General features: G+C 39.2%; 1 protein-coding gene and 1 non-coding gene across 2 annotated transcripts in view; both read right to left on the reverse strand.

Annotated features, from left to right (window-relative positions):
* Mroh9 (maestro heat like repeat family member 9) overlaps nucleotides 1–25,099 on the reverse strand; it is a 51,883-nt gene that overhangs the window by 21,533 nt on the left and 5,251 nt on the right. The window contains exons 4-13 of the mRNA XM_021172577.3: nucleotides 24,544–24,679; nucleotides 23,716–23,802; nucleotides 21,006–21,110; nucleotides 16,264–16,399; nucleotides 12,517–12,638; nucleotides 10,237–10,386; nucleotides 7,629–7,783; nucleotides 6,357–6,522; nucleotides 5,148–5,293; nucleotides 1,481–1,618 (exon numbers count right to left, since the gene is read on the reverse strand). Coding sequence (XP_021028236.1) covers nucleotides 1,481–1,618; nucleotides 5,148–5,293; nucleotides 6,357–6,522; nucleotides 7,629–7,783; nucleotides 10,237–10,386; nucleotides 12,517–12,638; nucleotides 16,264–16,399; nucleotides 21,006–21,110; nucleotides 23,716–23,802; nucleotides 24,544–24,679 — 1,341 coding nt within the window. The remainder of the gene's footprint in view (nucleotides 1–1,480; nucleotides 1,619–5,147; nucleotides 5,294–6,356; nucleotides 6,523–7,628; nucleotides 7,784–10,236; nucleotides 10,387–12,516; nucleotides 12,639–16,263; nucleotides 16,400–21,005; nucleotides 21,111–23,715; nucleotides 23,803–24,543; nucleotides 24,680–25,099) is intronic.
* LOC115032479 (small nucleolar RNA SNORA17) lies at nucleotides 4,403–4,536 on the reverse strand. Its single transcript, XR_003838151.1, has one exon. It is a non-coding gene; the product is annotated as a small nucleolar RNA SNORA17 (small nucleolar RNA).

Below are 25,099 nucleotides of genomic sequence, written 5' to 3' on the forward strand. Positions count from 1 at the left end.
TACAAGACACCAACTTAGACAAGCAGAAAAATATTCCACATTACCAAGTAAGGAGTGAGTCATTATCTGCCTACTATTGACTGCCCATACTAGAAGGAAAGTTGTTCTAAAATATTCCCTCGTGTAAGATAAGCTGCAGCATCAGTGCAGTGTCTACGTTGACTTTGAGGAATTATGCAAGCCTGGGTCTCTACCATATTTCTTTCCTTATCATCACCCTCTTTCTTTTCTCTCTTTTTTCCCCATGTTAAGAGTAGCCCCATTTTTGCATAGACTTCCATCAGTAGTTGATCAAAGAGAGAAGAAACATATATCTAAACAGCAATTCAAGGTATAGGCTATAGACTGCCAGAAAGGTGATGGGCTACATATTTTAGTCTTACGGGAAAACTGGAAAACCTGAAAAACATCTGCACTTGTATTGGATCATGTTTTAGTGGACTCTTATTTTTCTTGTGTTCCTCACCTATGAAAATGACTGCTTTTGAAGTCACAAAGGCCAAGTTTTCCAGAATCTATAAGGATAGAAATTTACTTCCACACACTGTCATGTCCTAGGTTCTCATGTAGCTGTGGGAATTCTCTTAGCATCCTTCCCCCCAACCCCCGCCCCAGACATCCATATTGTCAAAATTGATGAAAAGCAAAATAAAATTATAAGATTTACTGGTTATATCCATTAATTAATGCTATGTGTTTGGAGATGATCTAACTCAAATGACATGGCTTCTTTTATCTTCTGGGTTTTGCCAATTTAAAAATATCTAAATAAGTATAGTTTTCATTTAAAAGGATATGTTCCCAAAGTTCATATGCCAACATGACACTCATTTTTAAGTATCCAAAGCCCATGGATCACATAAAAAGTATTCTCTGAATTTTTCACAATTATAAATTGTCTTTCATGTCACCAAGGCCCTGTATTCTGGATTTTGTTGTTGTTTAGAAAATCTGACCTCTATAACCAGAAAAAATGAATAAAAACAAACTAAACAATCTCAAAGCATTTCTCATGCAGGATTTTTTTTTTAAATCTCTTCCATTATATTTTCCGAAACATGTTTAGCTTATTGAGTACATACTTTTGCTAGACCTCTCTAAAGCTAGAGGGCATCTGGCACTTTTTAATATCTTCAGAGCAGGGAGCAACTAACATCCTAGAGGAAAACATCACATCCCTTTCAGTTCTTTGTATGTGAAAAGAGCACTATTCTATTTGTGGGTGGGTTTGGGTGTGTTGTTGAGTGGGATGATGTCGCGTGTCTCTGTATCACTGAATAAGAGGAAATGAAAGGGAGGATATCTCAAGACAAATCTTCAAAATATCAAAACAAAAATCAGAAATCAAGTTGCATTGTAGACTTTTAGGAAAGCAATTTCTACACATTGTAGAAAATGTGTTCCCACACAAGAGCCCCAAAGGCAGATGGAGATGACAAGACAGAGAACAAGAGCTCTACCCAGAGTCCCCTGTTCTTACTTTGCAATGAGGTGGATCCCATACTGGTGATCCATGACTTGAGAAAACTGGTCCCAAAAATTCTTTTTCTCCAGAGCTTTTTCCACTTCCTCTAGTCCCGAACAATTTAGCAGAGCCTTTAGGGCATCTCTTACATAGCTGAGGCCCAGAAGAGAGCAGATATTACCGGTCAGTGACTAACTACACACAACCTACTGTCTGGAGAAGCATACAGTTTTAGAGAGAGGAATAATTTAGAGAAAGGTAATTGTTAAATGATTTTCCTCTTTCATGATGAACAGTGCATGGACTGCACAAGTTAAAATAAAATGTTAGCAACATAAAATGTAGGTCGAAACATATTAATAGCGTATTACCTTACCCAGAAATATAACTTGGCAGAACTATCCGTTTCCTTTGAGGGACATTCTAAATAGAATAGGTTTCTATCTTCTTGGGAGTGGTTTGGTATGTGTATTTTTAAAGGACAACAAATATTTTTTCAATGCTTTAAAATTAGATATTTACTTTATTTACATTTCAAATGTTGTCACCATTCCTGATTTCCCCTATGAAAAGCCCCTGTCCCCTGCCCCCTCTTCCTGATCACCAATGAACCGTCACCAGCTTCCTGGCCCTGGTATTCCTCTTTATTGGGGTATAGAGCCTTCACATGACCAAGGGCCTCTCTTCCCATTGATGAATTAGGCCATCCTCTGCTACATATGCAGCTGGAACCATGACTCCCACTATGCGTACTCTTTGGTTGGTGATTTAGTCTCTGGGAGCTCTGGGGGTACTGACTAGTTCATATTGTTCCTCCTATGGGACTGCTAACCCCTTCAGCTCCTTGGATTCTTTCTCTAGCTCCTTCACTGGGGACTCTGTGCTCAGTCCAATGGTAGGCTGCAAGGATCCACCTGTGTATTTGTCAGGCAGTGGTGGTGCCTCTCTGGAGACAGCTATAAGAGGCTTCTGTCAGTAAGCACTTGTTGGCATCCATAACAGTGTCTGGATTTGGTGACTGTGTATGGGATGGATCCCCAGGTGAGGCAATCTCTGGATGGCCATTCCTTTAGTCTCTGTTCCACACTTTGTCACTGGAACTCCTTCCATGGTTATTTTGTTCCCCCTTCTAAGAAGGATCTATATATCCAATCTTTGGTTTTCCTTCTTCTTGAGCTTCATATGGTCTGTGAATTGTATCTTGGATATTCTGAGCTTCTGGGCTAATATCCACCTATCATACCATGAATGCGTGCCATGTATGATCTTTTTTTATTGGGTTACCTCACTCAGGGTGATATTTTCTAGTTCCATCCATTTGCCTAAGGATTTCATAAATTCATTGTTTTTAATAGCTGAGTACTAAACCCATTTGGTCCTGAGCTTTTTTTCATTGGGAGACTATTGATGACTACTTCTATTTCTTGAGGGGAAATGGGACTGTTAAGATCGTTAATCTGATCCTGATTAAACTTTGGTACCTGGTATCTATCTAGGAAGTTTTCCATTTCATCCAGGTTTTCCAGTTTCGTTGAGTATAGCCTGTTGTAGTAGGAGCTAATGATGTTTTGGATTTCCTCAGGATCTGTTGTGATGTCTCCTTTTTCATTTCTGATTTTGTTAATTAGGATACTGTCCCTGTGCCCTCTAGTCAGTCTAGCTAAGGGTTTATCTATCTTGTTGATTTTCTCAAAGAACCAGCTCCTGGTTTGGTTGATTCTTTGTATAGTTCTTTTTGTTTCCACTTGGTTGATTTCTGCCCTAAGTTTGATTATTTCCTCCCATCTACTCCTCTTGGGTGAATTTACTTCCTTTCCTTCTAGAGCTTCTAGGTGTGCTGTCAGACTGTTAGTGTATGCTCTCTCTAGTTTCTTTTTGGAGGCACTCAGGGCTGTGAGTTTTCCTCTTAGGACTGCCTTCATTGTGTCCCATAAGTTTGGTATGTTGTGGCTTCATTTTCATTAAACTCTAAAAAAGTCTTTAATTTCTTTCTTTATTCCTTCCTTGACCAAGGTATCATTGAGTAGAGTGTTGTTCAGTTTCCACGTGAATGTTAGCTTTCTATTATTTATGTTGTTATTGAAGACCAGCCTTAGTCTGTGGTGATGTGATAGGATGCATGGGACAATTTCAATATTTTTGTATCTGTGGTGCATTTGGAGCATAGATATTTAGAATTGAGAGAGCATCTTGGTAGATTTTACCTTTGATGAGTATGAAGTGCCCCTCCTTGTCTTTTTTGATAACTTTGGGTTGGAAGTCAATTTTATTCGATATTAGAATGGCTACTCCAGCTTGTTTCTTCAGACCATTTGCTTGGAAAATTGTTTTCCAGCCTTTCACTCTGAGGTAGTGTCTGTCTTTTTCCCTAAGGTGGGTTTCCTAAAAGCAACAAAATATTGGGGCCTGTTTGTGTAGCCAGTCTGTTAGTCTATGTCTTTTTTGGGGGAATTGAGTCCATTGATGTTAAGAGAAATCAAAGTAATTGTTGCTTCCTGTCATTTTTGTTGTTAAAGTTGGGAATCTGTTCTTGTGGTTGTCTTCTTTTAGTTTTGTTAAAGGATTACTTTCTTGCTTTTTCTAGGGTGTAGTTTCGATCTTTGTGTTGGTGTTTTCCCTTTATAATCCTCACATCATGCACCTAACCCCTCATCTTTACCTCCCTCCTTCCCCATGTCTTTACAAGCTCCCAAACCCAACAGGTCTGTGCAGTGACAGACTGTCTTAGGCTAGCTGTCTGGGGCCTATGACATTTCAGGCTCATTCCTCACCTGGGCCTACCCTGGTGGCAAGGGCTCACTCTTGGGCTCACTCACACCTGGTACTTGCAGTCTTAGACAAAGTTCTTCTAGCCTCCAACTAGCTCCCTGACCTGAGAACTGGGCCCACACCATGAAGGACATGTTGTTAGTTGTCTTGGGCCTCCTATTTTCAGGGAATGTTAGGCAACTAAGCTATCAGATATTCACAGGTCAGAACACACTGAGCATAGACACAGCCTCTCTCTTCTGTAACACCTACTGACACACAGAAGACACATCAGTCTCACCCGTGACACCTCTAGAGGCAGGATTACATATTTTAAATGAGACTGATTGTGCTCTGTTTAATGTAGATGTTCATATCAGACATGGTGAATTGCTGACAATTATACTGAGACTTTCCTCTCAAGGCAGGAAAACTAACTCTCTTGTCCAAAAGGAAATTGTGAACCTTGACATGAAATAGAGGACTGATGTCATACGGCCCCCACCCCACCTCATATCCATATCAAATTGTGAGATAGCTTCCAGTTTACAGTGACTATTTGCACACACTGTTCCGCTTGTTGTTTGCAGTTGCGCTAACTCTGAGAGGTTCCTATCAGGGATTCTCTGAATGGCAGAGCTTAACTGTATGTAGCTGCTGCTGCTTCTCACTGATCTGACCACAGGGGCAATGGGAATAAACAGTGTTCTGTGTGATTCACTCTTTCTATGTGGTTCACATATGAAGGGGAGAGGCTAGTGAACACTCATAGCCTCAGGAGGATTACTCTTCTGAAGACACTCTACCCTTCAAGGAGAGAAGACTGAAATAAATCAGAACAGAATCTCCCACTGGCTTATAGCTAGTCCCATATAAACCCAAGGGAGTGTCTGCATGCCTATCGCCCACTGAATCAGAACTCGCATTCTCTTACAGAGGTCTGTCCTGTGCCGTATTTTTTAAATGATGACTACAGTAGGAGAGTTGAAGCAAGAGGGCCATCAGGAACTCAGGGAATAACTTGACCACCACTTTCCCATAAGAAGTCACAGGTAGAAATGTGCACAGGGCTTGAGATGCCTAGAAGGAAAGGAAAGTGGAGTTAAAATAGGCAACTGTCTCCCTCCAATGATTGTCAGTCATATAGAGGGCTAGAATGGCTGCAAGCCTTCCCAGTCTCCTTCAGCCTGCATGTATATTCATTCAACCACACTCACTAAATTTGTTGTGAAGCAGGAACTGAGCCAAGCTTTCTTGGTAACAGGATTCCAAGGCACTGGGAATGGTTCCCTTCCAGCTGTCAGATTTGTGGAAAGAAACCCAGTTCTCAATGAGGGCATATAGCCCAAGGTTCACTTCCTATGTGGCCATGGGGAATAAATAGTCTTACTAGTAAGAAAAGTCTTTCTTAGGCTTGTTAAAAAGCAAGGGAAGTGATACAGTCAACAAGAGATGCAGCAAGTCATCCCTGAATCTCTTGACCCCTGTATAGTGACCCCCATAATCCCCACTATCATCCATACACACATCCATACACACCTCATATTAATAAAAAACAGCATCCCTTTTCACAACATTTCTCTCAGTTGTCTCTCAGGCTTGATGATGTTGGTCCATGGGAGAAACATGATGGACATAGGTGATATCAGCTCCATATGTGACTAGTGAAGACTTAGCTAGTGGCTATCTCTTTATAGTCACATACAATTTTGCCATTGGGTAGCTCCTTCTGATTCTTGGACTTCTTGCTATACAAGCCACACTTCCAGTAGGACAAGATTTTGCTCTGCTCTCTGCCTTTCCAAGATGCATATAAGTATTGTCCTGCATCAGCTCAGGATTCTGATTTTAAGTCCTTTCAATATGGAGGAGTGCCATGTCCAACTTACCTTAAATTATCACTGTCACCTTCTTTCCCCAACATGTACAGCTATATATTTCCTTTGATATCAAATGTACATATTTGTTCTTTGTCTCCATATCTTAACAGAATGCATGCTCTGATCAATGAATATGTATTGGATGCATGCATCCATGATCAGAAGGGGCTGGGTCAAGGAGGAGGGGCTTAATCTGTGCTGATAGGAGGAGTGTCATGATCAGGAAGACAACATAGAATAGAAACGCTCATGGCATCACTTACCGCCACAGGCATCATGTTGGTGGCATCGAGGGAGAAACGTCTTTTTTCTCCCAGTGTTTCCTCTATTTCCCCAGGCTTTCCTTTTAGTATTAACAAGATTGTCTTCAGCACTTCAGACGCAACACTTGCCTCCATACTTGCTGCTTGCCACAGCAGTAGCAGAGTTCTGCAAACACAAGGTGTCTAGAATCATGTTTACCATTTGCAATTCTAAGTTTGTTACAGCCAGCAGAAGGGAGGTGAAACCTTCATCTCCTCCCCCAGCGTATGAACTGTAGAAATAGAACCATATGATTTTTCTAATCTCTCCTAATGCACCTATTAGAGTTGAAGTGACTCATAGACTCAGAGTAACAAGGTTTTGTTGTTTAATATTTCTTGTGGTCCTAGGTCATGAATTTCAGATGACCATTAATGGGCATGAGTTTCAGATAAGCATCAATGGGCAGAAAATTCTCAATTGGTTTCAGTAATTTTAAAAAAAGATTAATTTTATTTTTGTGTGCATGCATGCAAGTGGGTGCCTAGGAAAGGCAGAAGAGGGCCTTGAATTCCCTGGATTCAGAGTTGGTTGTAAGTCACCCAACATATGAGTACTGGGAAGTTAACTCTGGCTCTCTGTAAGAGCAGTACTTACCTACCAATGAGCGGTTTCTCTGGCCCTTATTATAAAGGGAAGAGCTTATGTCTGCCCTTTATAAATAAGAAAAACCCGGGCTGGTGAGATGGCTCAGTACTTAAGAACAGTGGCTGCTCTTCCAGAGGGCCTGAATTCAATTTGCAGCAACATGGTGGCTCACCAGCATCTATAAAGGGATCTGTTGCCCTCTTCTGGCATGCAGGTGTACACTCAGACAGAGCACTTGTACATTAAAACAAAATTCATAAATAAATAAGAAAACCTTGTATGTTTGAGGGTTTTCTCAAGAAAAAAAAAGTTGACAATGGACAAAAAAAAATACATTCTCTTTTTGAAAAAAAAGTTTGGGTAAGATTTGTAACAATCACAATTTAACCCCTTCTCCCAATAGTGGCATTAATACAGTCTTGAGGTCCTACTGTGTGCTAAGCATTGCACAAAGTAACATGTAACTTATGATCCTATTTAAAACATGTACAGACAACCTAGATGATGCAAAAATAAATTTCTTTTCAGAAAAAGAAATTGGGCCTGACTAGAATAGAGGATAAAGCCTGGGCCACGTGACTGAGGAGCTTGTGGGCCGTTTGTGGACCAGTATGTGCAGCGGGACAGCCTGGGGGAGGCCTTACTTGTCTGCAGGGACTGGGAACTCCATGAGCTGAAAGATGACCTTCTTCGGGGAAGCACGTGTTAACACACTGATAACGTGCAGCATGACACTCTTTATCATGGGGGAAGGATTCCCACAGAGCTGCTCATAGATGTCTTCCACAATTTTAGACACCTGGAAGAAGAATTTCCTCCATCAACAGAGATGTCAAGTTCCTTGTGCACTTTTAAAAGGGGCCATTTCTCTGTTCCAGGAATTCAGCCTTTACTGGAATGACCAATCTAGCAATTAGCATACCAAAAAGCAGTAACAGAAAGTATACTTCCATGAATGCAATGAAATACTTATTAATGGTCAGGAATCAAGTCATGTAAGAGCAGGATACCTGGACAGAAAGCTCTACAAGAGTAACTTGAGGTGATAAGTTGCTGAGTTCCATTTTGGATTAGTTTCTCTTTGGTTACTGATTTGTTGTAGTAGAAGGTAGTTTCCCATCTCCAGTTTTCTGTTTGACCCCTGTTCCTGCCTCCAGTGATGTGCTATGGCGTCTCCTAGGAGGCTCTCTGAGGGCTCTTTCCTATTGTGTTGGGAACTCTGTTTGGTTAAGGAGATGACCACGAACCTCCCATTTCCCCTCAAGTTATGTTTGGCCTGTGGCATGAATGCTCTTGCCCATAGTAGCAATGAGAACTCTCTACGAGGTAAACTTTGCCCTGCCTGCTTTCTGTGTTTGAATGGCTTCCCTTTGCCTCCCTTCTCTTGTGGTGCACAGTTGTGTCAGGAGAGGGAACTGTGAGTCCTGTATGTCTATCACCATCAAGACTGTGATATGGGTCTATGACCCAAGGATCTGCGTGGGGACTCTTATCCAGAAGGTCCTTTCACGCTTGTCTAAATTTAGCTTGGATTTGTCAGCTTGAAAAGTTGTTAGTCTTTCAGGCTGAATTTTGTAATTCGAGCCCCAACAGTAGCACGGAGCACAGAAAATCCTTGTAATAGGTGAGGCTTGCATGGTTCTTGCAGCCCCAGTTAAATGTAATGTTTACAGTGCTTCGGGCGTCTAGGATGATGTTTGAGAGGCTCAATGGGAAAAGAAGCTAAATATGAGAGAGATCAAACTAAACTTCAACCACTAAGCTGGAAAAATGAAACAGAAGGGAAGAAAAAAATGAGGTGTTATGGTCTAAGTATGTCTCCCAAATGTCATGTTAGAAACTCAGCTCTCAAATGCAACTCTGTGTGTGTGTGTGTGTGTGTGTGTGTGTGTGTGTGTGTGTGTGTGTTTGCCTGTGTAGATGAATGTGGAAGCTGGAGATTGATGTCATAAACACCATTTCTTTACCTTATGTGTCTGATTTAGGATGTGTTTGAGCCTAAAGTTTGCTCTTTGGGCTAAGCAAAGGAGCCCCAAGAATCCATCTGCCTCAGTCCACCAGTGCTAGAGTTACAGACACACTCCACTGGGCCTTGCTTTTACATGGGTTCTAGATATCAAACTCATGTCTCCATGATCTCTCAGCAAAAATTTTACCCATAGAGTCTTTCGCCAGCCTCAGATATGAAGCCTTTAAGAGATGATTAGGTCCTGATGGTGGGGGTCACTGCTCATGAGTAGTTAGTATATTAGTTGTCCCAATGAGTAGGCTTATTATTGTGGGGGTAAGTTTGTGATAAGAGAATGAGTTTAGCCCCTTCTTTGTTTTTCAGTGTTCTCTTGCAAGTATTCTGCCACAAGACGATACAGCAAGGAGGCCCTTGCTAGATACAAGCCTTGGGCTTCCCATAATTAAGCACTGTAGGAAATGAACATTTACTGTAAACTATCCATTCTAAAGGCATTCTGTTAAAGTGATACCATGGCAACCTATTAATTCTTTTCAGTCTTTCCTTATTTGTCAGTGCATTGAAGGCAGTAAATATTAGTAAGATATGTGAATGATAAGATGTTAATTAAAAGCTGTTGTGTTAGTTTTGTGTAACTCCTGGTAAAACTGACATACATAATATTCATGTATGAACTACACAATACACATTTCATTATTTTGTTTATTCTGCATTTAACTTTATTCTTATATTTACAATTCTGCCACTATACAGTGTATATATGGTCAAAATATGCTGATAATAAAAATAAGTTTTCTTTTCACTTAGACATCTAATAGCAAATGAAAATAACATAAGGAATTGAGAGAGGGAAGCCATAAAGTAAATGGAATAGCTAACGAAACCTACTATTTTTGAACTTTGAATGAGACATAGTTCTGTACTTCGTGTTCTGTTGGGCTGTACAAATTCCATAGCCAGTGCAACTTCAAGCTGAGAGTCCTTGAAAATGTTTCTTAAATGCTACATGGGAGATTTCGATTAGAGGTATTTTTACTAATGTATTTCTTTTTTAAAAAGCCAACAAAGTAAACATGGCAGAATGTTCTAATTTAACGTAATTGGTAAGTGAATATTCATAAGAACAGTCTCTACAATTTTCCCCATTTGAAATGTTTCACAACTGCCTCTTCTGATTAAAGTGACTCAGGGAATAAGAGCAAGGGGCAGGGAGGTAAAGAAACAGACAAGCAGACTTTTGAGAGCACGCTCTGTTCTTCTTAGCTCTCTGCCAGGCACGTTACCCTGGTGATCTTCTGGGCATGAAACTCCAAAGTCAGCTTCAGTAAGGATGCCGCCTCAATTGCCATTTTGTTGTTAGGAGAAGAGAGTTTTTTCAGGAGAGTCCACACAAAGTCAGTCAGCAATTGGGGCAGTAATATTTGCCCCACACTCTGAAACCAAAAGAATGTTTGTGACTACCAGTGTAAGCAAAACAACAAATCTTAGACACTGTAGGGGATGCTCTGGACAAGGCAGGAGCACAAAATGAACTATGGAAGCTGCTTTCTCTACTAAAAAAATTATTTTATTTTTTTTTAATTTTTAATATTTTTATTACATATTTTCCTCAATTACATTTCCAATGCTATCCCAAAAGTCCCCCATAGCGCCCCCCACTTCCCTACCCACCCATTCCCATTCTTTTGGCCCTGGCATTCCCCTATATTGGGGCATATAAAATTTGCAAGTCCAATGGGCCTCTCTTTCCATTGATGGCCAACTAGGCCATCTTTCGATACATATGCCGCTAGAGACAAGAGCTCCGGGGTTCTGGTTAGTGCATCATGTTGTTCCAACAATAGGGTTGCAGATCCCTTTAGCTCCTTGGTTACTTTCTCTAGCTTCTCCATTGGGAGCCCTGTGATACATCCAATAGCTGACTGTGAACATCCACTCCTGTGTTTGCTAGGCCCCGGCATCGTCTCACAAGAGACAGCTATATTTTTAAAAAGTGTGTTTGTGGTAGTGTTAGTGCAATGATGATGGAAGTCCCAGGTACTGTTATGCAAAACTTATCCTCTGCTTTTAAGACAATTTTGGTGTCCAACTATTACCATGAACATATTCAACTTGGTGAGAAACAAAGGTGGTTCAGAGGAGATGCTGGAGGAGCTAGGATGAAAGGATACATTTTCTTTTCAGTGAGAGAGAGAAAGAGAGACAGAGAGAGAGAGACAGACAGAGAGACAGACAGACAGAGAGAGACAGAGAGGGAGACAGAGAGGGAGACAGACACAGAGAGAGAGACAGACAGAGAGACAGAGAGACACAAAGAGAGACAGAGAGAGAAATACCTCTACAGAATCCCACCATGGACTGGGGTGGTTAGTAGGAAGTCCCGCCCCTAGCTGATGCGCTATTGACATGTGATAGCTGCTAGGAGAATAGTTGGATAGTCGGTTCTATTGCCTGACATTGCGCTGGAAGGGAGAGTGGGTGGATGAAGAATGGTTTGCTTGCAAACTTATATAGATTCGTAGTTTCCTTATGGAAATAGACATGTTCATAATCGGTCTCATGAGGTTATGTTCAGAGGAAACCCCCTTGTCTTTGTAAAGGACACCATCGGGTGCATGGATATAGCAAACACCTCTGTGTCCTTTGAGCACATTTATCATTTAAGTGCATTGCTTTGTCATGTCCCTAGCCTTGCACAATTCTAACCCTGTCAGTCACGGGAAGAGAAGCACTGCTCTCTATATGGGGTTTGGAAGGAGCAATGCCTTCAGTCTTCTCACCCTCAGAGAGAAGCTAGTCTGAGGGTTCTCTCGAGAACATATGCTGAGATGTACTCAGTATGTATGTCTGAAAAGGCATTCACTGGGCCCCAGTGCTGGGGAGCCTCACAAGCTTCTAGGTAAGAGGTGTGAACTGTGAAGAATGAAAGAGTATGTAGAATTCTAGAGCTTAATGGTTTCTCTAGATTAGAATAGGGTAAAAATTATCTGATTAATGCTAAGGCTTGACAGCACATCCTGTAAACAGGGGTTTTTTTCCCCCTTTCCCCTTGAGAACAGGATATCTGTATGCAACTCAAGCTGGCCTTGAACTTGCTAGCCTTGAACTGACTGCTGGAAATATAGGCATGTGTAAGTATCTGAAGGCCTTTATGTAAAACTTCATAGGTCTTTTAGAAAAATAAAATTTAACTTACAATGCCATTTTGTTATTCGTGGCAGGTGTGTGGAATTGTCACATTTTAGAAAAGACTTGATTGTTGACTCCATTAATTTTGTCAAAAGTTTGAAAGTTACTCACATATAGAAGTATAACTAAGAAACATCTATTAATTTACACTTTATAACAAGTAGTATAGTTTAAATTGCTATATTTGAGGATAGGGAAACATTGGCATAAAATGTAAGGAACCACATGTGTGAGTTATCTAGTCATTTGTCTTTCTGAATTAAGAAAAGGAAACTTCCTTATTGAAAACATCAACTTTGAGGAAATAAATTACTAAAAGCAATGCTACATTTTAACAAACTACATAGAATGAAGCAGAGCTGGAGCGAGGGTACCTGGGCAATTTTGGTTTTCTCTCCTTGAGTCATCTTGGCTAGGGATTCAACACCAGATGTCATAATCTTGATGTTGCTTCCTTCCTCACTTGGCTTAGAAGATCTGAATTTTACAACATCGGCTGTGTTTTAAAAAGGGGGGGAAAAAGAATATAAACTTTTCATTTGACTACTGATGTCACAGAAGATGCTGGTACTTCCACTTTCCCACCCAGTTCCGGATGCCTACTGTCCTCTGTCTACTCAACACTGTGCTCACAGTCAATTCTCATAAAAGCTTAAGGGGGCATGAATCCAGAGCTTATAAAGCTCTTACGCCATATTTAACACTGGCAAGTCAAGTTTTCTCTCTTCTTGTCTTCATGATCACCCCCAAGGAATCTGCCATTCCTTCCTCCATATATATATACTCTGATTTCTGGTACCTTTTATTTCATTCTTATCTTTTTTGATTCCCTTTTTCTGTTTGCCTTGGCTTTATTTGTCCTTGGCTTTATTTATTCTTTTTCTAGATGAAGGCTACTCAGGACTGAGACTTTTTCTCCATTCCAAGACAGGTATGTCAGCCTATGAATTTTTCCTCAGTACTCCTTTATCAGCATGCCACACATTTTGGCACATTAGATTTTTATTTTCATTCCATTCAAAATGCATTTCCTGTGTCTTTCGTATTTGGTCTGCAGGTTATTTGGTAGCACATTATTCTGCTTTCAAATGTTTTGGGCTTCCATGTACTTGTTATTTTGATTTCTAATTTAGGACCATTTTGTCAGAAAATATTCACCTCCTCCTGCCTCTCCTTCTCTTCCTTTTTAGCTTAAAATAGGGTCTATTTCATGTTTCAGTTTTCTGTTGCTGGTGCAGGTTTTGGTAAATGTCAGCTAAGTTATGATGGTTCAGGTCTATATCCTTAATGGTTTTCTGTGTGCTTACAAACTGCTGAATGAAGGCTGTTGAAGTCTCTGAATATAATGGTGAAACTGTTTATTCTACACTTCTATTTGTGGTAAACTTATTTCTATTTTTATGATAGAAGATTTATTTTTTTGTTTTCACGCACCCAAGTGTTCAGAACTATTATATCTGCAAACTATTTCATTACTTCATCATTACAAAATAGCTTTCTCCTCCAGAAACAGGTTTTTTTGCTCTGAAATCTGTCTCTTTTAAAAAAAAAAAAAAAGATTTATTTTATTTATTATATGTAAGTACACTGTAGCTGTCTTCAGATGTACCAGAAGAGGGCATCAGATCTCATTACAGGTGGTTGTGAGCCACCATGTGGTTGCTGGGATTTGAACTTTGGACCTTCGGAAGAGCAGTCGGGTGCTCTTACCTACTGAGCCATCTCACCAGCCCTGAAATCTGTCTTTTAATATTAACATAACACATAATTGATTTTCTTTTGATTATTATTAGTATGTTTTTGTTTTTCTTTTAAATAATTATTTGTGTTTTCCTATTTAAAAAAGTTTCTTGTAGACAGTATACAGTTGGGTCTTGCATTTTGTCTAATCCAACAATCTCTGTCTTTTATTCAGGAATAGTTTGAACATTTTTATTTATTATATTGGAGTTAATTGGAGTTTTCTGTCTTTCTTACCTAGTTTCTTCTTACTTTCCTTTTTATGGACTTTATCTGGATTAAGAATATCTTGTGAATTGACTTTATCTCCATGTTAGTTAGTTGTATATAACTCCATACATTATCTTAATTGCTGTGTTAAGTTTTATTGGTACATTTTAGCATAACATAGTTTACTTCCATGGTATTTTTCCTGATTTTGTGCCTAGTAGAAAAATCTTTAAAAGTATTACTATGCTTATCCCCTTCAAACTTTAATTTATTTTATCATATTCACTTTGCTTTTATATTATTTTTATCTTTGTCATAAATAATTGGGTATCACTCAAAGAGATTTAAAATAAGAGAAAAAATTAATTTTGTATTATGCTATCTATTTATATAGATTCAATTTCTAGTAGTTCATTCCTTTAGTTAGAGAAAAATCTAAATTTCCATACTATGGGTTGGGTTTCTTGAGGAATTTCCTATAACAGTTTTTGCAATGCAGATCTGCTGATAAAGAATATTTGCATATCTGAAAGATATCATTACTGAATTAGTTTTTGAAAGGCATTTTTTGGTTAAAGAACTGTAAGATGATAATTTTTCTTTCTCTATTTCATTGGCTCAGACTTTCATTGTTTCTAGTGAGAAATCTATTACAGGTAAATAATTCTAGTTTCTAATTTAAGACTTTCAAATCCATATCTCTAGTGATAAATAATTTAACCAAGATCTACAGAGTGAGTTCCAGGACAGCCAGGGCTACACAGAGAAACCCTGTCTCAAAAAACCAAAAAAAAAAAAAAAAAAAAAAACCAAAAAAAAAAAAAATGTCTCTTTATTGTGCTTCTTTATATTTTTGTACTTTATTAATTTAGGGGTTATATAAGTTGTAATTATTATAGAATTAAAAATTTTAATCTTTATGCGTTGTTTAGTCTTTTTTCAGCACGTAACCATTGATAAGTACTGTTGCAGTAAGTCAGACCATTTATTTTCTGCAGTCTCTAATTGCTGTTAAATCTTGCCCAAATGTTTTTTTATTTCAGATAGTGTGTTGTCCTCTAAAAGTTCAGTATGCATTCATGGATTCCTCTATTCCTCTCTTTTTTTCCCCCATATTCTTCTTTCTCTCTTTTCTTCTTATTTGGTTTATGCAACCCAGAATGCATCAAACTCATGATCCTCCTGCCTCAGCCTTCTGAGTAGTGGGACATTATATGTCTTTTCAAAATGTTTGTAATAATTGTTTTTAATATCCCTGTCTATGAGTTACATTATCTCTTGGATTTTTTAAAATAAGTTTTGGCTGCTTTTTATTCTCATAGTGGGTTGTAGTTTACTCTTTCTTTTCAATATATATATACTTATTATATATATATATGTATATATGTATATATGTATATGTGTATGTGTTCTTATTTGTTTTTCCTTAAAGACAGGATTTGACTGCATAGTCCAGTCTGGTCTTGAATTCAAAATCCTCTTCCATATGCTTCCTGGGGGCTAAGATTACAGATGTACACTATTGCACCTGGATGGACTGTACTTTTATTGGTTGTCAGACATTTTCAAATTTTCCTTGTTGAATGCTGGGGGTGTTTTTATTCTTAGAGGCCATCTTTAGGTTTACTTTGGTGAACAATTAAAGTATTTGGAACTAGTTCCCCCCAATTAGCTTGTTTTAAAATCTTAAATAATAAATAACATTATCTAAGGATAGTTTTTCCTTCCTAATAAGACAAAACCTTCCCACATTACTTGTGAGTCATTAGATTTCAGATACTGCTTATAGTTGTGTGGGCACTCAATATGGCCTCTGACAGCTCCTTGAGTCTTTGTCTATTGTAACAATGAGGACAGAAACATGCCTCTTCCAAGAGCTTCATTTGCAAAATTTCTCCTTCCCCCTTTTTCCTGACACTACCTGTCCTTCTTATCACTGTTATTCAACAGTAACCAAAGAAGTGTAGCTATATCTTGAAGTACCAACTATTTAATTACAAAATTTCCTTGACAATAGTTAGGTAATCTTTAAATCCATATTTTAGAAAATAAAGTCACAGATCTTGGAGTAGAATTTACAAATAAATCATAGACATAGAGATTTCATTAAAAATCCAAATAATTAGAACAAGTTCTAATGAAATGAGAAAAAGATGGAGATCTGTTCTTACAATTCTGACACAAGGCGATGTAGAGGACATAATTCATCCCTGCCATTGCTTGTTGTATGATCTCTGGGTCATTATGGGAACAGAAGAGGGAGAGCTCTGCAGCCAGGAGACCTAAACACGGAGCATCGATACTCGGCTAATTGGAGAACAAAGGGCAAAGTGAATTAGCTTTTTGTAATCAACGTTAAAAGTTTGCACTGGATCCTCTTAAGTAGGAGAAGAACACTCACCAGCCTTTCTCAATCTGTGAGTCGCTGCCACTTTGACTAACCTCTAGCTTCAAAAATATTTACATTACAGTTCATAACAGTGGTAAAAATCACAGTTAGGAAGTAGCAATGAAAACAATTTTGTGGTTGGAGGTCCCCACAACATGAGTTACTGTGTTAATTATGGGTTGCAGTGTTAGAAACCACTGACTTCAAGCCTGTATACAGACCCTGGCTCTGCTGATGAGCCTCCTTCCTGTCTTGTGGAATGAAAGTAAGCAAACAAGAGAGAACGTAGGCAGAAGTTCCTAGAAAATTACTTGAAGTTATAGTAATTCAACCTTACTTTTTATTTCCTAACGCAGGTAGCAACAGTGGGTAGCAAAGCCGTCTGTGGAGGAACAAGACACCAATAAACTAGAGACCTGCAGAGATCTCCTGCTGGTGTGCAGCTCAGGACTGAAGCTTTGAAGATTTTTCAAACTACTGTAAAACTTCGGTTTTCCTGTGCAAAACACTGTAAATGACTCTATGTGTGAACTGTGAAACTATTTTCTTCCTAGAGTTGGTTGGCTCTTACCAGAGAAATTAATTGTTTAAACCCCACAAGAACAAAACCCTCTCTTCCGGAAGTCCTGAATTCAATTCCCAGCGACCACATGGTGGCTCACAGCCATCTGTAATGAGACCTGATGCCCTCTTCTGGTGTGTCTGAAGAGTGACAATGTACTCACATACACATAGTAAATGAAAAAATCTTTTTTAAAAAGGAACAAAACCCTCAAAGGATGTGCTTCCAATATCCAAGCAACTGTCACAGTTTATGCATCTCTCCCCATACTTTCTTTAACACATCGGCTAATTGAATATTTAAACTTTTGTCTTGAAGAACATATCTGTCTCGACTCAATGCAACTACAGAAGTAGGTAGAGAGATAAACGGAGATTTTTTTTTTTTTTTTTTGGTGAAGACATGAATATCCTTTATTACCCTGTGGGTATAGTTTTTTAAGGATAAACTGTTTCATCAGCCTTTGTCTTGCAGAGCTGGTAAGATATTCCTTGCTACTAAGATGAGTGGTTATTAGCCTAGACAGGTGGTTTTGGTGTATTGGTCATTCATCACTTTCTATTTAGTCTGCTGTTGAGAAGTTCAGCAGGGAAAACCCTTCACCAATTCGCTGTATTTCTGTGTATACACACAATTGACTAAAGAGCATACTGACATCTTGTGAGGGCGCTGGAAAGAAGGAAGGTAAACAAGGGCAGTGTGCCAATGGGAACTCAAAACCCTCATCCCATTTTAAGAAAGAGAAGTTTATGTCAGCTTATGGCTCCAGAGAGATAAAAATCCATGATTGTAGCCTTATAGAGAGAACTGAATCAGGAGAGACAGAGGTCCACAAAGGACAAACTCAATGAGCTGAACTTTGGGTTCCCTTTAACTTCAATCAGCCTTTAAGCTGAGAGCTGAACTTCAATCCCACAAGAACATTACCAACCACGGGTGTCTAGTTTTTATACTCAGACCCTTGGTAACAGAAACTGCTGGATAAATATATCTGTTGTCTCAAACTGCTAATATTAAATTTGTTATGTAGTTCATGGACGATAACTGTACCCCTTCTTAGAATTGGGAACAAAACATCCATGGAAGGAGTTACAGAAACAAAGATTGGAGCTGTGACGAAAGGATGGACCATCTAGAGACTGCCATTACCAGGGATCCATCCAATAATCAGCTTCCAAACGCTGACACCATTGCATACACTAGCAAGATTTTGCTGAAAGGACCCAGATATAGCTGTCTCTTGTGAGACTATGCCGGGGCCTAGCAAACACAGAAATGGATGCTCACAGTCAGCTAGTGGATGGATCACAGGGCTCCCAATGGAGGAGCTGGAGAAAGTACCCAAGGAGCTAAAGGGATCTGCAACCCTATTGTTGGTACAACATTATGAACTAACCAGTACCCCGGAGCTCTTGACTCTAGCTGCATATGTATCAAAAGATGACCTAGTCGGCCATCACTGGAAAGAGAGGCCCATTGGACACACAAACTTTATATGCCCCAGTACAGGGGAACGCCAGGTCCAAAAACAAAACAAAACAAAAAAAATGGGAATGGTTGGGTAGGGAAATGGGGGAGAGGGGGGAGGGTATGGGGGACTTTTGGGATAGCATTGGAAATGTAATTGAGGAAAATACGTAATAAAATATATTTAAAAAAAAAAGAATGGGATAATGTGTTAGACATCAATAAATAAAAAAATCCACAAGACCTAGCCCAATCTCTTTCTTTGACTTTCTTCTGACTGATCATTGCCTGAGCAGTCTCTGCTCCATTCGAACTCCAAGGGGACCTGTTCTTCTCATTGGCCATTTTGCACACTGGAGTCTTATCTTCTGCTCTCTCTCTTTTGTTCTTTTAGGAGGCTGGTAGCAATGCATTCACCTTTCAATGTGCCAAAGGAGCAAAGACAGGAGCAATGTTTCTATCAATGGCACAATATAACAATCCTAGCTGATCTAGGAAGCCAGGTTTCTGCATGCAGATATATGTGCCATTTAATTGAATGAATAGGTATTTGTGGAGTGTAGGATAGTCTCTATATCATCATGTGAGGGGAATCGCCATTTTAAAAAGTATTTTAGTAAGAGACAAGGTTCCTTAACAGTCCAAGAGCTTCTGAAACTTGGAATGACCAAGACAAGTATCTGCCTAGTGTCCGGACATCACTGTAACACAGAATATGTAATTTTCTTAAAATGTAATCAGAGGACAGAACTAATATTCTTTGTGCTAGATACTGAGATAGACATAGCAGACCTGTAGGAAGCCTGGGATTTAATTTATTATCAGTAGTTTGGATCATGTAGTTATATACATATGATATGATTTTTGTTTTTTTCATTGACTTAATCATTTTTCTATGATATTATTTTTAAAACAAGGCTGACTTAATGAAGTTGATGCCCTCATGATCAAGATAAGCAGCTCCAGAGCTAGCAAAGCTCTGAAAAGTGCTAATGGTCTGCCACCTTGTGGCCTGAGTAACCACTGCAAACCACTGCAGTGCTAGCTAGGTACTATTAATTGGTAAATAGAACTATGTGGATTTTCTCAACGTGTTGAAATTAACAATGTGTGACTTTGGATTCACCCCTGAATGTATGAGATTATGTTTTTCACACCCGAAGTGTCCTGTGGACAAAGGAACATGTCCCAGGCTACAGTAAGAGAAGGAGAGAAGGGACTGGTCATGTAAGACAAAACTCCAAATGTCTGACCTGCTCCCTGGGTGTGACTTAGTGAACTATACCAACATATTCAGAGAGAAGTGCATGACTAGACAGAAAACAGATAAGTGGTTGGCATCAAATAAATGCTGGGTGATTGGCAGATATTAGGAGTTGCAGAGAAAATATATTAGAGATGAACTATTCTTAATGTTAAGCCTCATTTAAGTAATTAAATGAACGATTAGTGGGGCACATTTGAAAGTTACTTGGAGGATTAACTGGAAAAGGAACTCTTGATGTAAGCATCCATGGGAGGGAAATGTTTACAGTGTAAGGTTTCTGAGAAGGAGAGCAATGATGTATTCAAAGCAGAAAATTTTAGCAAAGCTTGACAATCAAGACATCTCTTCACTTTCCATAAGAAATTTAACAGTTGAGTGTAGTTATATCCCAGTATTTGCAAGGCTGTAGAAAAATGAACACTAAGAATACAGACCACGTGTTTATGAACCTTAGCTATTCATACCTTTCTCCTAATAGGTACTTCCCTAAGCATGTCCAGATCACACTCTGTACTATCAGACACACAGATTTTCCCCTAGGCCTTTACAATAATACATGTAGCTCATCTCTAGAACCCACCTTGCTGGAGGAAGTGATACACACTTTGAGAAGAGTTTCAGTGTAATCATGCCTCCCATGCACAGAGGCAACCCGATACAGATTATCCAGATAACCCTATGTGTTGCACAGGAAAATTCCCAAATTATGCTGTGATTAAATATACTTACAATAAACTGCCCAGGGTCAGACTCCAGAAATTTGAACCAACCTTGCGTACTGAATCGTGTTGAACCAGATTTCCTTTTAGCCCCATGAGGATTGTTATTCTGTAAGCCATAGCATTTGCTGAGAGCCCTCACAATTGTATGCATTCAAAACAAAATATAAAATATTTTAAAAGACAGGAGATACGGTAAGACTGAAATATCTGTGATACTACAAATAACACTGGGTTGGCAGAGGAGAGTCTATTTAGTCAGTAAAATTCTGTGTTTTGACATGCCCATTGGATGTGTGTAAAATAGAATACAGTTCAGTCAATCACTGGAAAAAGTACTGCTCTCATTGATTCATGTTCATGGAGGCTGTGGACTCTTTTTATATAACCCTCCCTCCCAGTTCCTTAGTACTAAGCCAGCATCAGTAATCTCAAGACCTAAGACCTGGCAGGCAGCTCTCTAGATAGGCAGTCTTGAGTCAGGAGCATTACTGAAGTCAGTGACTTACGTATTTCTTGACCCTCTTGGATGCAAAGATTAATACCCTGGTGATAACCATCATTGCTCGCTCTTGCTGGTACTGACTGTCCTCACTCATCCAACTGGCCATTTCCTGTTAGAAACACAACAGCTGTTTTAGAACCACAGTACTTTCACTTCTGAAAGGCTCCTCTATGTAGTTTCCAACTTTACCAAGGCAGGAAACATTGTCTACTGATTAATCCATACTTGATCTCATTTTATCTAAAATTGCAACAAACCCCAACCTTTCAATGACTGTACAACTTCCACTGTTATACTTTCACATTTATGTTTTATTAAATTCATTCAATAGTTACTGATATTCACTATAATACAAACTTCTGGGTGTCATTAAATGTTTTGTATAAGACGAGGATGTTATGTTACCTCTTGTTTAAGTTCATATTTTCCCTTTGAAAAGCATGGAATTTGTATTTCATCTTTAAGAGAGAACTAAAATTGTATCTGATTCAGAAATGTCAACTTACTCAAGAATTATTCTGCCTCTTGTTTTACATATTCTGGAGACAGCACCATGAGGCCTGCATACCCATAGAACTGCCACCATGATAGAGGAAACTGCTAAGATTTCTAGCTTACACCTTCCAAGTCGTGGGGGGAGCTACACCTGGACCTGCTTGAGTCACAGCCAGGACAGTAGAGGTGTGGATTGCTGGGGTTCTCAGCAGAGTGTCCACATGCTGCAGATTAGCTAACACTGTGGTCCTTTGAGTACCTCTCCAGAAACCATGCCTCTGAGAACCTATCTTGCCTCAAAAATCTCTGAAATGACTTCAGGACGCTTCTCCCAGTGTCCACTTGATGGGCAGGACCTGGTTGTCTTCTGTGCAGACTGATCTGCTGAGTAAGCTCAGATCGATCTCCAGTTCATTAGCATTCCATCTCAAGCACACGCTGCTGTCCTTTCCATGTCCAGGGTGAGAGTTATCCATATATTTGCACTGTACAACACTTGTAATTCAAAGTTTAACATTTACATTTTGTTTCCCTTCTCTCATTTTACTATAACTGACCAAAAGAAGCAGTGTAGGGAAATGGACACTTTGCAACTTAGAAGCTTCTTCTGGATAACCTAGTTCCAAGATGGAAACAAACAAGATAGAGTTACTGACATCTTAACTTCTTCCAAAAGAGGATCTCACATTCAAGTTCTGCCTTTCCTGAAGTTCTAAAACACGGGCACATTTCCTCCAAGTCTCAGTAGATGTCTAAGGAGATTACCCTTTATGTTAGACTCCAGCACCTGGTTCCTCTTTTCTGAGACTTTATCCATGTGGCCTTTGTTTACATTTTTCTACCCATGTCCTGTCTGAGGACAGAGTAGCAGTTCATAAGAAGATTTAGATTTAGGCTTCTGCTGTAGCTCATTTTCTGGCTCCCACAATGGCTACTAAACTTCTATTCATAGCCCGTGTCTGCAGATTCTTTCATCTTCGTTACCTACTTTCCCAACTGACTTCATATTACTATGTACTGTTATAAGAACAGTCCTATTTTTGGTACCAATTTTCTATCTAAGTTCATTTCAAGTTATTGCAGAATATCTGAGACAAGGTGATTTAAAAATAAAGTGTTCTTAGATATTCTTCTAATTCTTGAGGGTATGAGGTAGTTCAGGGTCAAAGAGTCCTTGTCACACATCCCATTGTGGAAAGCAGAAGAGGGAAGAGAATAAAGGAGAAAGAGAAGGAAGCAGGCAAGACCCTGCTTTTATCCAGAACTTAGTCTCATGATTATGGTATTAATTGCTGAGGGAATACTTCTCAACATCCATCCAACTCTTAAAGCTCTCAACACTGTTGTGTTGGAGAACTGTGAGTCTAATCTATGAATGTTGATGGGTATAGTAAAGCATAGGAAGTGGTATACATGAAGATAAGCTGTACATGGATATGTGTGCTGGTTCCTGTTAAATGCTAACTTGCATAACCTCAAATCACCTGAGAAAGGGACCCAGTTGAGAAATTTCCTAAGCCTCTAGTTGTGTTTATGGGGAGCTGATCTGTGATGAGTGATACGGGAAGATCTAATCCATTGTGATTACATCATTTCCTGGGCAATTTGTCCTGAGCTATGTAAATGAAGAGAGCTAGCTGAACACAAGCATCCTTAGCAAACAGGACACCAGGGTATATTTATTTCTCTTTTCTCTTGTCTGCAGATATGGTGTGAGCATCTGTCTGAGTTCCTGCCAGCATGACTACCTTGCAATTATAAATTATAACCTTCGATTGTAAGCCAAGTAAACCCCTTCCTCTCCTAAGATGCTTTTGGTTCAGGTGTTTAACACAGCAACAGAAATCAAGATATGACAGAGTCCTTAGCTTCAGCAGTGATCAACATAACACAAACAGGCATCATCACAGAGTTACCATTGTTGTATAGACTAGAAGGGAGCTTACACCAATACTGTTCTTTACTCCCCCCCCCCCTAATTTCTGCAGAAGACTTAACTTCTCAGTTGAAGTCTATTGGCCATCAGTACTACCTCAGAAAACTTATTTTTTAAACAACTTAAAGGAAGTGGTTAACTCTGTAATTTCACATCATTGGAAATCTAGAAAAGAATTCCAACATTCCAGTACTAGATGAAGAGGCAAATATGCCCAACCAGAAAAAAGCAGAATGTTCCAAACTGTTTATATTTGGAATAAAACCATTTGCTTTGCTTTTACCTTTAAGATTTGTATCTTGTAGAAGTCTTTAGACACTAAAATAAGAAGAGTGTCTTCAAATATGTTGAAAATATTTTGGTATAAATTCTGAAAAATAAAACAGAAATGTGTAATCAGCCAGATTTATATATTTGCATTTAAGTGTCCTAAGTTTCTTACTGTAAACTGAGTGTGTTAAAGGTGAGGGGCAGGTGGCTCTGCTGCTAAGACCTCACTCACTAGCATCTTCTATCATTTTAGGGGGGGCGGCGTTGAGACAGGGTTTCTCTGTGTAGCCCTGGCTGTCCTGGAACTCACTTTGTAGACCAGGCTGGCCTCGAACTCAGAAATCCACCTGCCTCTGCCTTCCGAGTGCTGGGATTAAAGGCATGCACCACCACACCTGGCTAGCATCTTCTATCATTCACTAGCAGCTTCCATCACTCATTAGCATCTTGCATCAGTTGCAGCTCCAGATTATGGCTCTCATGCATGATGTAGTAATGTAGACAAGACAACACAGAAACCACATATGTTACTGATCTTAGGATGCTTCTTACCTGCATTTTTCTGTCTGCCCTTTCCCTGCTTTCAGTAGTTCCCAACAAACACCTTTCTCTTCCTAAACCAATTAACTCTGTCTTCACTCATTTGTTTCTATAGGCCTTGTGCTATCGTTAAATCCAGTGACTATAGTCATGAAGATTTCAGGGGTATGGATAAGTGAGAGAAACTATTACATGTTAGAACAATGAAGATATAGACAAATTCTAAGCACAGAGGTGCACTATGCTGATTACTGCAGTGCATGCCAAGACCTTGTCACTAGTAAAGGAAGAAAGAGCCTACCTCCAGGTCCTCAGTGTCCTCAGAGGTCCGTCCCATTGCTTTCACTGTGCTAAGACTTGGCATGGAAAATACTTTTCTGAAAGATAGCTCTATTATCTGCAATTGTGATTCAAACTGCACCAGAGGATCTACAAAACTGACAAAAGAAAAGAATAGAAAAGCCCAGTCAGTGACAACCCAACCTGATTGGAGTTTTCTTAGAATGAAAATGCTAAGCATGAGATGCAGTTTGGGATTTTATATGGCACCTAAGTTTCAATAGTCTCTTAATAACGATGCTTTGAGTACAAAACGATGCTAAAGTACAAAATAAAAGAATGAAGTTCTTTCAAAATGTGGTATGCAGTTGTTTAGAAATCAGAATATGTTTCCCTAGAAATGCAGTTATAGTCTGAGTACATGCCCAGGCAAATCTACAGATCCACAGTGTGTCTCAGGTAATTGGGCAGTATTCCTACCACATTTCTCTAGCCAATGGTACTATGTTTTACACATGTCAATATTTCTGGTTTTAGTAAGCATCTTCAACTTGATTACCAAAGAAACCTGACCACCA

The sequence above is a fragment of the Mus caroli genome, unplaced genomic scaffold (genome assembly GCF_978045245.1).
Source record: "Mus caroli unplaced genomic scaffold, Mus_caroli_1 scaffold_1, whole genome shotgun sequence".
NCBI lineage: Eukaryota > Metazoa > Chordata > Mammalia > Rodentia > Muridae > Mus > Mus caroli.